The sequence below is a fragment of the Pongo abelii genome, chromosome 5 (genome assembly GCF_028885655.2).
Source record: "Pongo abelii isolate AG06213 chromosome 5, NHGRI_mPonAbe1-v2.0_pri, whole genome shotgun sequence".
Lineage (NCBI taxonomy): Eukaryota > Metazoa > Chordata > Mammalia > Primates > Hominidae > Pongo > Pongo abelii.
The window spans coordinates 58,052,308-58,067,588 of NC_071990.2; the positions used below are offsets into that span (position 1 = coordinate 58,052,308).

Here is a 15,281-nt window from a genome sequence, read left to right on the forward strand (position 1 = left end):
AGTTAAGGCGGTCTTTTTCTTTCTGGAAAGATATTTAACATTCCACATTGAAGATGTAACTGTCATGGCACCCATGTCTTGGGTGCCATCTGGTCTGAGTTAGGTAAGGACAATAAAGAAGGCCAGTTAATCTGTAACAAAGGTCAGTGATTGGAAGCAGGGAGGTTTGGTGTCTCCTAGTTATTTACAGAACCAATACAATGAAAAGAGAGATAAGCTAAAATCTAAGAAACAGAATTGCAAACATGTTAAGTGATTCAGTCTCCAGAGCTTTACTTCTTCCTTGGCATAAATTTAGAGGGTTGTATTTGCTTCAGAACTTTCTTGGATTGAATCCAAGGAAAAGATGAGAATATCTCTGATAAAACCAAAGCTTTCACTGTCCCTGGTCTCCTTTCCTCTTGCTTTTCCTAGGTGCAACCAAAATTACTTCCTACCCCACTTGTTAAAAAGTGTTATTGAATAGAGAATGTAATTCTAACAATTACCTTTTCCATCCTGACCAAGTTTATTTTTAGCTATATTAAACAGATCTAATTTAAGAGGGAAGTCTAAAAAGAAAAAATATTTTCTGTTTGCTTTACTTTTGAAAAGATATGACAAGCATGCTTTATATCCAGATTTTTCTATATTTGAGTAGATTTACCTTATAATTACTATTGGATTTCAGTTTTTTTTTTTTTTTTTTTTTTGGAGACAGAGTTTTGCTCTTGTCAGCCAGGCTGGACTGCAGTGGTGTGATCTCTGCTCACTACAACCTCTGCCTCCCGGGTTCAAGCGATTATCCTGCCTCAGCCTCCTGTTTAGCTGGGATTACAGGCGCCCGCCACCACGCCGAGCTAGTTTTTGTATTTTTAGTAGAGACGGGGTTTCACCATGTTATCCAGGCTGGTCTCAAACTCCTGACCTCAGGTGATCCACTCGCCTCGGCCTCCCAAAGTTCTGGGAATACAGGCATGAGCCACCGTGCCTGGCCGGATTTCAGTGTTTTTAAAACTTTATGTTCTTTTTAGGTGGGGTGTTTTGAGACAAATATTTTGGACTCTCTTTCAGAATAACTAACCTACCAGGAGCTACAAGTTATTTATTTAGCAATAATATCTTGAAAGGTGTTTAAACACACACTTTTATTTTAGCATTGTGATTTAAATAACAAAGCCTATTTCTTTACATTGGTCTGAGTCTTATTTGAATAGAGTCATATTTACACTGTCTGTTCCTTAGTTTATATAAATTTTTGAAGCAGTCTCAGTCTTGGCTGGTTAGGTTTTTTTGTTCTTTTAAATGGCTGATCACTGTAAACGACTTTGAACTTTGTGTGTTTGAAATTTTTAATAATGTTGGGAAAATATATATTCAGCCAATATTTCTGCTTTATTTCTAACAATCAATTGGTGACCCAACCCCCTCCACCAAAAACCAGAGACATAGAAGGAAGGAACTATGTCATGGTCACTCTTTTGGTAGTGACTGTTATAGTATATTTTAAGAAATAAAAGTAAAATTTTAAGCCCCCCAGCCAAGGGAACCCTAGAGAAACCTTGGAATTTGAGTTCCCAGCCATGATGGAATGGGAGGTTGGACATGCCTCATTATGCCCCAACCCTTGCTAACTGCCATTAGGCTAAACAGAAATGAGCCCTCAGGAAAGACTCATTCCATCCCTGATATCAGCCAACCACCTGATGCTCACCCTTACCTTTGCAGGCAGTTTCCACACAACAGTTTACCAACATTCCCTCCTGACAAGAGACTACTAACTACAGAGTGGTTCATGCCAGTCTATGGAGGATGCGCAGTGAGGGTTTTCATATTCTCTGCTTCACCATCCGATGCCGGAAACCTCCACCTTTGGATCATGCTAATGCCGCCATTTTTTTACACGTGACTCATGAAGGGACGTGAACCTTAATTGCGTGTGTGCATGCTTCTCCTCTCATAAATATTCATGACTCCTCCTATAGCTTATTAAATATGTGTATTTGGCTACCCTGTTCAGCATAAATTCCTATTTCCTTTGCTCCTCCCTCGAAGTGTCTGTTTCTGGCTTCTGGGCAGAGGCTACACTTCCTAGTCTATCAGAATGGCCATCCGGCAGGCTGCAACCCTTTATGAGAAATAAAGCTTCTCTTTACAGATTTATGAACCTCATCATTTTTCAGTTGACAATCCATAATTTGAGTTTTGGACTGCTGGTTTTGGGCTACTTGTTTCTTTTGAACCAGGAGGTCACAGTTTCAACTACATTGCAGGGTAGTGCACTTGCCCTCATTTTAACAGAAGGGCTTGGATATTCCATTTAGCTGGAAATGAAAAGAGAAACGCGTGTGACTCCTCTACTTGATAGGACATATTTACTAATGAAAACAATTGGAAATACAAGACCAAAAGGATCAGTGAGTGTCTAGGGCAGACTTTTCTAAACTTATGCCTCTGTTGGAAATATTTCAGAGGGTTTACCCAAACCTTACATTCACGCTACAAAACTTAGTGAGTACATACTGCATGCCATACCATGTGCTGTTCTAAGCAGTTGGGGGAAAGTGATGACAAGATAGAAGAGGTTCCTGCCCTGACAGAGCTTATATTCTTGTAATGAGAGAAAGACACAGTAAGAAAATTAATCAGATAATTTCAGATAGTGATAAATGTTGTGAGGTACCTGAGTAATAGCTAGAATACGCTGCTGCTTTACGAAGGGTTAGGGAATACCTACTGCTTTACCAAACCTTTGTTGGGAAAGTATAGATTTAGTCAGTATTTCTGCTTCATTGCTAACAATCATTTAGTGACCCAGCCCCCTCCACCAAAAATCAGAGAGACATAGATTAGAAGGAAAGAACTATGGCTGGGTGCAGTGGCTCACGTGTACAATCCCAGCACTTTGGGAGGCCGACGCGTGTGGATCACTTGAGGTCAGGAGTTCGAGACCAGCCTGGACAACATGGTGAAACCCCATCTCTATTAAAAATACAAAAATTAGTTGGGCATGGTGGCACACACCTGTAATCCTAGCTACTCAGGAGGCTGAGGCAGGAGACTTGCTTGCATGTGGGAGGCGGAGGTTGGAGGTTGCAGTGGGCTGAGATCACACCACTGCACTCCAGCCTGGGTGACAAAGCAAGGCTCTGCCTTAAAAAAAAAAGAAGGAACTATGTTGTGGTCAATCTTTTGGTGGTGCGTGTTATAGTATATCTTGAGAAATAAAATTCTAAACCCTTGGTAAAGCATCAGTTACCCTTTACCAAAGGTTAGGGAAGGCCTCTGTGAGGAGGTGATATTTGAGCCAAATCCCAAATGATGTGAAGAAATTTTCCATGAAAAAATTTGGGAATCTTGAAGACTAAAAATCTGTGAGGTAAAGTGAATCTTGAAGAGTGCTGTCCTGTTTTGAGGGGTGAGGGACTCAAAGGAGACAGAAGCGCTCTGAGATTAGGTGAAGGCTTCTGGCCATGCCAGCAACTAGTTGCTTATGGCCTGAGGAACCTGCTTTCCTCATGCATAAAATGACAAAGTTGGACCAGGCACCTCCAGACTCTCTTTTGTCTCTTGTACTTTGAATGTATTTGACATTTATTGGCATTTTTCTTTATTTTTATAATTTACAAGGGTACAAGTGTAGTTTTGTTACATGGATATATTGTGTAGTGGTGAAGTCTAGAGTAACCACCTGATTTATTGGCATTTAATGGAGGATTATTAGTTGGTAAAATGCATTATTTTTGTAGCCAAATAGATGTCAAAGGGCAAAATTTACCCAGTAATACTAATTTTTAAAATGAGATTTATATAAGAGTTAGTGATCTGTTATACTTGTCTAAAAACAGTGGAAACTGTATTGGTTAATTCAGTGTGCTAATATAGTTTAATAATGAAAGGGTATCTTAACTCACCCCTAACCTTTCAACAATAAGGAGAAATAAGCTGTAAGTTATGCCAAATTCTATGATGGTTCCCATGAAATAGCCCTAACTTAGACAACTCGTTTAGGCTTTGCAGATGGAAACTGTGATAGATGTTTCTTCTCTTTCATTCTTGGTGATTTGTGTGTCCGGTACATTGTTATGTTTTCTATAAAAAGAAAAAAAATTAAAACATAGTTGGAAGCCAAAGTCGATTTAACCTGGATAGATATAGCTTTCTAGTTGTAGAGGAAATGCTAAAAATGTCATTGTGACAGTGTATTGCTTTCTTGGAAGGCTTGATAATTGTTACTTAGTTTAGTTTTGATTTATATTTAGTTTTGCTCAAAGCAGGAATTTGAAAAGCTTTATGAAACATAGACATATACTTTCATTTTTATCAATTAAAGAAATTACATACTTGCTAAACTAAACATCTGTTGTGTTGCAAGTGCTAGGGTTGCAGTTACCACTCACAGTCCGGTGGATGTAAGTAGTAACTACGTTAGCTCAGAGAAAAATTTCAAAAGAAATGGAGCCAACAGTTCCTAAAATGAAGTTTGCATTCTCTCAGCAAAAGGTTAGCAGATGGGTTTGCCACTTTAAAGAGCTTTGGAATAGCTTTATTACTTCATATCCTTAACGTGAAGAGATGCATGCTCTTTTTGTAAATGCTAATTGTTTTAAAAGTTGAAAAGCAAACCTTTGGAAAACTCAAAAATCTTCCTTGAAATAATTTTACTCAGAGCATTGTCCTCTCCCTGGTTTAGGAATCATTCTTGCCAGAGATTCAATCTTGAAAGTAAGTTGGAGGTGGGAAGGGGAGGATGGGAGAACTCAAATCATCGAGCACATGTGTTCCAGAAAACTGGAGCTATGGAAAATTTCTACCTGATGTGCTATCATTGTGTTTTGTGGAATTGGCAGAAGCTGTATAGTCAATCATTCTGTGCCTATTGTTTCAGTAATGCCGCCTAAAAGGAAAATTTTAAGAAAATGTCTGATGAAAGACTGATGTAATAACTTTACCCTGGGAGCCAGAGGGAATTACTAGATGATTTTAATTAGGGGTGTGGTTAACTTTCATTTTGAAAATTTTATTCTGACCTTGGTATAAATTAGGGAAGGGGCAAGAATGGCAGCAGAAACAACAGTGGAGATGTATTAATAGTTTAGGGAAAAGGAAATGAAGACTGAAATTAAGATGAAGGGGTAGATTTGAAAATCTTTCCTATATGGACTTAACAGATGTCCAGAATATTTTGCTGTTACTGAGGTGTTTTTTGTTTGCCTCTATTAGAAAGCATACTATATAGATTGACAGAAGTGACTGAAAAAGCCCACTCTGTCTACTCTGTTTTGCAGAGAACTGACTTTTGAAATGTCTAGATAAATCATTTAAATCATTTTAGAACACAGCTTTGGTTCTGAGACATGAAATCTCTTGAACAAAGAAAATGGCATTTTGTAACAGGATTTGACATTAACAGATAGAGTATTTGACATGAACAGATTAAAGTATTAAAGTGTTTTGTTTATAGAATTTGATAACCTTGATAACATCTTATATGTTACATATATGTTACTTAGTATTTTTTTTAATACTTAGTACTTAGTATTTTAATACTTAGTACTTAGTATTTTTCAGGGATACTGAAAGTCTGTTGATTGTGCTAAAATTGCAGCAGATTAATTGTCTCACTTTATTGTATTTTAAATTAGTAACTGTCGACGTGTTGACTCTTGTACAAAATTATTATCAGAATATGGCACTTTGGTCAACTTTTTTGCAAAAATATAAAAGATATTTTTAGATGATAGTTTTATTTGCATAATATAAAAATTAGATTTGATGAATTAAATGTCTGTTTTCCATTTTTAGAAAATTGTAATTAATGTATAAAAAAATTAAAGAGAGGATACACTATATAAACCCAAAGGATATCTTTCAGTTTGTTGCTTGTCTTACGGTTCTTTTTTGTGAATTGTTAAACGATTGATTAGTAAAATATGAGAACCATTTTGATCATAATTGAATCCTGAAGAGATTTATCTTTTATTTTTGTTGTGATGTTTTATTAAGTTTACCTCAAGCTATCTGATTACTTTGAATGAATGTCTTTAATTTCCTTGTGTCAAATTCTTATAAAAAGGCATTCTCTTAACAGAGAAGAAAATAGAGATACATAGATATATAATTAATATTGTTGTAATAAAATAGATCAGAAATTCACATTTTGATGATATGCTGTCAAGTTGGTACACAGTATTGGCTCTGACTTCTTATTTCCTAGCTCAATTTGAGGTCATATTTCAATATTAAATACTTTGAGTTGCTTCTATATACTTAAAAGATATCCTTGGTTCCTTATAGTCATGTGGCTGACAGAATGAAGTACATACACTTCTGTATGTAACCAGTTTCACAGTGGCTTAGCTATAAATCAGAATTTATCTTCCTAATTTATTCATCATCTTAGGACTCAGTGCTACAGGATTGGTTGTTACACAATTTTACATTTAGAAGTTTTTCCATTTTTATTTACAAAGATAATAGTCTTGCAAGTGAATGCTTTTTCATGAACCCAGGACACTCCCTTTTACTCTCTGTTTTGCTCACCTTTTTCTTTACTTTTAAACTTAGTGACATACCCTGTGTCCTTAGAACCATGTAGCTAGCTTTGATCACGTAATGTGTCAGGTTTTTATATAATTTCTTGATTTGAAAAAAGAGAAATAGAACCTTATATTTTTAAGTATTGCCTCCCTATCTGCCCTTCAGCTCGTTTTACATTTAGTATTCAGATATGTTCGGTGTTCGGCCTTTGCTGTTTTTACTAATTTTCTTCCCTGCTTTTAGTTAACAGCCAGGTCCTTGCCTGCTGTGCAGTCTGATGAAAGACTTCAGCCTCTGCTCAACCACCTCAGGTAATATAAAGGCACAGCCTTGTTATGCTTATAAATCCAAGTGCAGTAAAGTGAATAAAGTATATTAAAGTGATGAAACCCCTTCAATTACTAAAACCTTATTTTTTTTTCTTGCTTTCATTCCATTATTCAAATTGAAGTTCTTAATACCATGTACTTGTTACCCTTGACTTTAGGGCACTGTAGAAAGCTCTTTTAATTCAACAACAGTGTGCTGAACTGCTTGATAAGTTTAAGTTAAATGAGTAGAGATAACTAACTTTACAGAAAGATCTCAAATGAATGAGCTATTTATGTAAATACAAGGTTAAGGCATACTTTTATTGAGGATAGATGAGTTGGATGGAGTTTGTTTCTAAATACGAAAATAATATAGTCTCATTATTTAAAAAATAAAGTTAGAAAATACAGGAAAGGAAAAGGAAAAACCTATCATTACTACTCAGAAATAATATTTATCCTTTCTATGTTTTTTAATTTTAATTTTAATTTTTTATTTTTTGAGATGGACTCTTGCTCTGTTGCCCAGGCTAGAGTGCAGTGGTGCGATCTCCGCTCACTGCAACCTCCGCCTCCCAGATCCAAGCAATTCTTGTGCCTCGGCTTCCCGAGTAGCTAGGATTACAGGTGTGGGGCACCTCGCCTGTTTAATTTTTGTATTTTTAGTAGAGACAGGGTTTCGCCATATTGGCCAGACTGGTCTCGAACTCCTGACCTCAGGTGATCCACCTGCCTCAGCCTCCCAAAGTGCTGGGATTACAGGCATAAGCCACCGCACCCTGCCCTTTCTATGTTTCTGTTGTTGTTGTCGTTGTTGTTTTTTACTTAGTGTTGAAATTATAGTTTGTGACTATTTTTTCCATTTTTATAAATATTGTAATATTTTTTCCCTTAGTATTAAAATCTTTCTAAAAACATTATTGTTAGTGACTACATTATATTTTCTTGTGTATCTGTACTATAGCATATTTATCTCCCTTTGGGAAGCTTTAGACCACTTCCAGTTTTTTATTCCTACTATAAAATAATGCTATATGTTAACCTTTATTTGTATTTTAGATCATTTTCTTAGGGTAGGTTTTCAGAATTGGAATTACTTTGTCAAAGGGTGTGAACCATTTTAAAGATTTAAGTGTATATGTATATTTCTTTTTCAAAATCTTATTCTACCTATACACTCATATTTGTATAAGACTGCCATGTAGCTATACTCTGAACAAGATAGGGCAGTCAAAACAGTTGCTAATAGGTTAGAGATACTATTGTGATCCTGTGCATTTTGTTGGTAATAATAATTCATTTTCCTTATTTTTGAGGTGGGATTAAAACTACCTGTATTCTTTGCTCACTTATTGATAGCATCTCCTGATCTTATTTGCTTTTACATACTTTAAAGGATAGTGACTCTTTGTTGTATTTGTTACATACTTTTTTTCTAAAATTCTAAAATTGTATTAGTCAAGATACCTACATTTTCAGGTTTTATGTAGTCAAGCACCAATAGTGTTTTCCTTTATGGTTTTGAAAAATTCTTTTTAAACTTCTCTTTCAGAAGTGTGGATAGATTTTTACTTTCACCAGAAAGTTGTAGGTTTAGTTTTCTTTTTCTTAGTATTTCTTTATTTTTCCTTTCTTTCTTCCTCCCCTCTCTGCTTTCCTTGCCTTTTCTTCCTGCTCTCCAGTAACTGTTCCTTCCCAGACAGCTTTTTAACCTTTGTATAGTTGTTTTGTTGGGTTAGGAAGAAGGGGGAGTTGATCAAGTCTGATATTTCAGCAGGGACTGAATAGCATACATTTTTATGTATAACAACATTTATATATGATTGTTAAATTTACTAGAGCTCTGTGTTAGTGAGTTAAGAATCTCAGAAATTATTTTTGAGTCTCTTGCTTAATGCCCACCTGCCACATTCAACTCTGTTGGCAATTTTATCTCTCGAGTATATCTCTTGCTATCATAGCATTTTGTCTGTTTGCTTTGCCCTTTCTAATATATTTCACATCATTGCCATATGTGTTTATATTATTCATTGGCTTAAGACCCATCTCTGCCTCTCCAGTTTCATTCTGGAGGAAGTCCGAACTTCTTAGCCTGGCATAAGAGGTCCTTCTGGAAGAGGCCTGGGCTGTCTGTCTCTTTGGACTCCTGTTTTAACACTGAGATCCTAATTTCACCAAATGCCATAAAGTTCCTTTAACACAACATGCCTTTTGCTCACTCACCTCTACAGCCTTACAAATATTTTTCCTTTTGCCACTTCTATTTATGTAAATTGATAGATATATAATATATATAATTTTAAAACATTTTACATGTATTTAGTATAATTTTAAGATATTTTAAATGTATTTAATATAATTTTAAAATATTTTAAATATATATAATATATATTTTAGAAATATATATTTAAAGTATATTGTAGATGTATATAAATATGCAAATCTATTTATATTCTCCTCATGCTTCACTTTTATAACAACTTTTGCTTGTCTTTTAAAACTCATCTCAAACGTTTCCTCTTCTGATAAGTTTTCCCTGACCATTAATTAGTTCACCTCTGTAGTCTGAATTGGAAGTCTTTTATAGATATTTTCATAATATCCCATGCCTTCCTCTGTATTACAGAATTTGTGATATTGTTATTATTTGTTTACTGTTTGATTTCTCCATTTTAGTATGCTTGAAAGCTTGTAAAGTGATGTTCATATTTGTATTTTCAATAGCGGAGACAGTATTTGGTGTATGATAGGTATTATGTTTTGTTGAATGAATGAATGCAAGTTATATTAGTGAAATTTTGTTGTTTTTTTCTGCATAAAGTTTTTAGAATTTATAAATCATACTGTTAAAATTTTTTTCCTAGAAAACCACTGGTTCAAAAGGTAAAAACCTAAACGGTAGAATCTAGCTTCTAGTTAATCTCACAGTTGATTCTGAGAGATAATGATGGATTCTCCTTCCTCCATCTGAGTATGGTAATTGCGAGCTAGAATTTAGACTAACTACTGACACATCTCTTCGAGTCCTTGAAAGCTGCACAAACTACATTCATTTAAGGGCTTTTATTCTCTGTGGATTTCACTCATGACTGGTTGCTAGGCAACCAGGACTAGATGCTACATGTAATGTGCACCCACTGCTGTTGCTTTTTTATTATTATTAAACAAAACGGTTTCTCATTTTATTACCATGTCAGAGACATCTATATGTCGGGTGGCAGCTGATGTGCATAGTTTGACACTTCCTGTTCTACAAAGTAACCTTATGATACCAAGAATATTGAATTGTTGCTTTTGCATGTCTAAATGTAATGTTTTTATTTTATCTTCCTTTTGCTTAGTTCTAAACAGGAAATAATATTATTTGGTTTGAGAGATTCTAATAATAATTTTGTTAGAAAAAAATTGATTTGTATGAACCGTGTAATTTAAATGTTACCTAGAGGCGGATGGACATTAGGAGGTTGATACCGAGATCATTATTAGGTCTAATTTTATTTATTGCCTCTAATGAGGAAAGAGGAATGATGAGTAGCATTTTAATTAAATTTGTCAATAAAACTAATTTGGGAGATAATACAAATACCTGTAAAAATTGAAGTAGCAATACAGAGAAATTCTCAAATCATTTTACAGGATTTAGAGACTCAGAGAGAATTAAGGTAACACTACCAATCAAATAATCTAGAATATTGCTTAACAATATATATTATTTTGAGACTGCAGAAGTGATGTGTCCAAACTGTTTTAGTTGAATCCAATTCTCAAGTACAGAAAAACATCGTGCTTCAATATCTTATGGCAGTACAACTGTGTTTTTAATTCACTAGTATCGTCAATTCACTCATTAATTACTTAGTGCCCGTTATGTGCTTAGAATTAAAAGAAAACACACAATCTCTGTTTTCAGGGAGTTGGGTTTGATTTCATTTGAGAGATAGGCACTTGAACAAGTTATAAAATTTGTAACATTTTCTATCAGAATTAAATACAATGTACATAATTTTGTTAATTGAACTGTCTCCCTCGTGGAATTATCTCCTTAAGTAATCGGGCCATAATTTAATTGTTTTGGTTTCCGTGCATTCTAACACAGTGGCTCACAGTGGGAGCTCAGATTGGACTGAAATTTATTCTTTTTTTGTTGTTGTTTTATTCTTAGTCAACTTTCTCAGGCTGAATGGTTGTTTTATTGTTAGTCAGCTTTCTCAGGCTCAATGGACTGAACTGTAATCTCACTTGAGGGATAAAATTGTCATTAACTAAGAAGGAGAATAAAGAAAGGAAGACAAGGCAATTAGGGAATGAATATGATTGCTTAGATGGTAATTTCAGTAGTTTCAGATATTTTAAGCTTGAGATACCTGTGGGGACATATGTGGGGGATGTTTAGTAAGCAGTTGAATACAGACCCACAGTTGAAGAGTGAGGTTTACATCAGGGAGACATTTGCTAATCATCACTGTGCAGGTCTTGGTTAAAATAAAGGGAATGGTTGAGATCACTCAGGAAGAGAGTATAGAGAGACAAGAAAAGGGTGAAGGGTTCTGAATCGAACCCACAGAATGTCAGTGTTTAAATGACTTGTGATGGGCAGTGCGGGAGTTGGGATATGAGAAACCAGTAAAAATACCAGGGAGGAGCCTTGAACAAAAAAGGATAGTGGTATGATGGGTGCTAATGGTATGGATACAAGTCAAAGTCTTAGGATTTGAGGAATAAATAAGAAATGAGGCTGTGGAGATATAGGGAGTAGGCTACTCTTGGTAGAGCTTAATTCGGAGGACATGTAAGGAAAAAGGACTGCATCTGTGAGCTTCATGGCTGAAGAAGTGTTTTATTTTTTCCTTAAGATTGGTAAGATGAGCATATTTACAGGTTAAGGCAGAAATGAGTAGTATGGGAGTAAGAGGGAATAATTGAAGGGGCAATGTTTTAGCAGGGGTAGAAGGGGATAGGCCAGGAAGTCAAACTGACTGGAGTTTAAAAAGTACTTTCCAACCTAGCTTTTTGGTGCATACTCAGAACAATCCAGTGTGGATGGTAGATGGTTATTTATTATAATCCCTATTTTACAGGTTGGTGATGGAGCCTCATGATGTTCTCATCAAGAAAACCTAATTTTTCTTTTTCTTTTTTTTTTTGAGACAGAGTCTCACTCTGTCGCCCAGGCTGGAGTGCAATGGCATGATCTCGGTTCACTGCAACCTCCTCCACCTGGGTTCAAGTGATTGTTCTGCCTCAGCTTCCTGAGTAGCTGGGACTACAGGCATGTGCCACCACACCCAGCTAATTTTTAATTTTTAGTAGGGATGGGGTTTCATCATGTTGGCCAGACTGGTCTCTAACTCCAGACCTCAGGTGTTCTGCCTGCCTCGGCCTCCCAAAGTGTTGGGATTACAGGTGTGAGCCACCGTGCTCACTGTGCACCAGCCAAGAAAACCTGATTTTTCTAGTGAAAAATACTGCCTTTCCCTCTCCTCAAAAGAGATGAATTAATTATTTCATAAGACTATACCATTTTTCAAAATTGATACCACGAACTTTTCTATTGGAAGAAATAAACTTACTTAGACTTACAATAATATAAAGTTCAGAGAGAATTTGTATAAATAATTATTTCTGCTTTCACCAAATTGCATATGATTAGATATGTAATCTAAGGAGCCTGCATCTCATTGTGGCTTTACTGTCATTCTCATGGATATATATCACTGCATTTTCTAGGGTGAATTATATCGTTCACTGATTTGGTAGTTTGGAGATACATAAAGGTCTTGGAATATGTTCCCATGAATGTAGAAGTTTATTGTAAATAAGTATCTTTGCTATCCTAATGATGGTACCATGGGATAATATTTATAAAAATGGTATTAGGCTAGCAAGTGTGTATGATAAAGGTGTTTATTTTTAGTTATTATCTCACTTATAAATATGAAGTATAAATAGGTGCAACTAGAGAGGAAAACTTGCAGCCCATATTATACATGTGATAACTTTTAGTTGTATGATTGAGAATTTTTCCCCCTTAAAAATAACGCCTACAGTGTATGTATCTTCCTCCTTTATCCCTTCACTTCAAGATATGAAGTGCATTGGGGGACAGCATATTATAAGTCACTGTAATAGTTGCTATTATTGGCTGGACACGGTGGCTCACACCTGTAATCCCAGCACTTTGGGAGGCTGAGGCAGGCAGATCACTTGGGGCCAGGAGTTCGGGACCAGCCTGTCTCTACTAAAAATACAAAAATTAGCCCACTGTGGTGGCGCGCACCTGTAATCCCAGCTGCTCAGGAGGCTGAGGCAGGAGAATCACTTGAACCTAGGAGGCAGAGGTTGTAGTGAGCCAGGATTGTGCCACTGCACTCCAGGCTGGGCAACAGAGCAAGATTCTGTCTCAAAAAAAAAAAAAAAAAAAGCTATTATTTAATATTTTGTCATTAAAGAATAACTCATTTTTAAAATGTGTATTTGTCACACCACAATTTTCTGAGCATATTTCAGCCCAAGAATGAATTAGAAATCAAACAAAGATAAAGCAAGCTAAGACAAGTATTACTGATAGTAAGTACTTGGACTGCATCTTATGGATTAACTTTTAGTGCATACTGATTTTGCAAGCAGATGTTTATACAAACCTTTATTTTAAAATCATTTAAAGTAATAAAAGCATCTTCCTTCAGTTGGTATTATTGCTACTTTTGTAAAATTCCTTTTCTGAAGGTAGTACATTTGTTTAATATGCACACATTTCTACTTATTTTTGTAAAGAGTATGCTTTCACACATTTTTTATCAGACATGTAATCTCTGTAAGAAAGCTTTTCTTACTATCCAAAGTGGTACAGCTATCATTGTTTTCTTTTTGAATTAGTTCTCATTTTGAAATCAGGAAATTGTGTGGGCATTCATGTGTCTATTGTGGTAAATATGAAAATAAATGCCAGAAAATGATTTAGTAGATAGGGGCTTCATCAGTTGAGGGCTGAAATGAAAGCCTCATTAGCCTGGTCCACATGCTTCAGTTGTTTGTTAGCTCTTTCTCATCACCTGTTTCCAGTCTCTGGCAGTACCTTGAACATTTATTTCGTTTTCTACATGCAGCAGCACAAGCTTTTAAAAAGTTCAGTGATTATAGTGAAGGTTTTCCAGGTGCTGTGTAAGATATTAATAAATTAGAATATATTGTTTTCCGTTGTCACCTTTGAATTACAATTTTTTCACTTCTGTATGGAAAATGTTAATGCCTTCTTAGAGGTATACTTGTGAATGAATAGTCAGCATTTTGTTAGAATCAGCCCGTTGTGTTAAGGGCACTATAATTGGTACTGATTATGTACAAAAGAATAATAGATGTGGTCCCTTCACTCAAGATGCTTATATTTTTAAGGGGAAAGAGGACCAAAATTTATAAACAGCCCCCCTTCTCCCCACCCACACACATACCCAAGGCTGCACTGGAATAGTTGCTGCAAGTTAAGTAGATAGTGAAGAGAGTGATGGGAAGTCTTATAAGAAGCAGTATCTGCATGTGGATTATGTTACAAATTTAATGTCATTTAATGTTTTTGGTAAAATATATAGTCACAATATATAAAATCATCTCCCTCCCTAATGCAACCACCACTAAGCTTCTTTTGTGAACTTGATGCATACTTTAATGTAATTATAAAGTGTTTAACTTTTAAAATTTTCACTTAATATGTTATAACTAAGTAATAAAGTAGATAATTGATTTTCCTGACTCTAATTTTAAGTATCTGCATAATAATCAAGAATAGATATATCTACTTTTACTTAGCCATTGCCATTTTATCAGATATGTATAGCTTTTGGGGTTGAATAAACCTGCGGCGAAAAATTATAGAATGTGAACAGTTTCTGTGTGTTCAGGCAAAGTAACTGAGAAGAAATACTGTAGTAACTTTATGTAGAAGGAATTGCAGCATAGATGTTTTCCAGCAGATCAGATGGAGATAAGAACAAAGAACAGCAGCAGCCTAGGTGGTGTATAGCTTTGAAAATACAGGGAAGTTCATTAGTCTAAAAATGCCATCTTGCCCAAGCGAGAAAGTGGCAGATTTCTTAACAAGTGAACGAGTGACTTGAAAAAGGTGGAATTGAGGAGGCCAAATGTTAAAGCTTATTAGCGTGTGTAGGTTAGAGCCTTTATAGCCATTTTTTCAAACACTCCTTTAGAATATTTAAAAATCACTCGTGTCATGTGTCTGTGTGTGTAAGTACATTGTATATATATTCCCTGATATTTAGCAATGACACTAGCATTTTTATATAAAGAAAATAAAAAGTGACCAGTGTATTAGTTTTCTATTCCAGCCTTAACAAATGCCACATATTTAGTGGATTAAAACAATGCCCATTTATTATCTCACAGTCTGTAGGTTAGAAATTGGACATGAGTCTTGCCAGGCTATAATCAAGGTGACAG

The 15,281-nt window shown here is 35.4% G+C and overlaps 1 protein-coding gene across 2 annotated transcripts in view; it reads left to right on the plus strand.

Annotated features, from left to right (window-relative positions):
- Positions 1-15,281, plus strand: part of PRIM2 (DNA primase subunit 2) — a 315,636-nt gene that overhangs the window by 169,666 nt on the left and 130,689 nt on the right. For both annotated transcript variants that reach the window (XM_054557660.2, XM_002817031.6), the window contains exon 8: positions 6,763-6,830. In XM_054557660.2, coding sequence (XP_054413635.1) covers positions 6,763-6,830 — 68 coding nt within the window. The remainder of the gene's footprint in view (positions 1-6,762; positions 6,831-15,281) is intronic.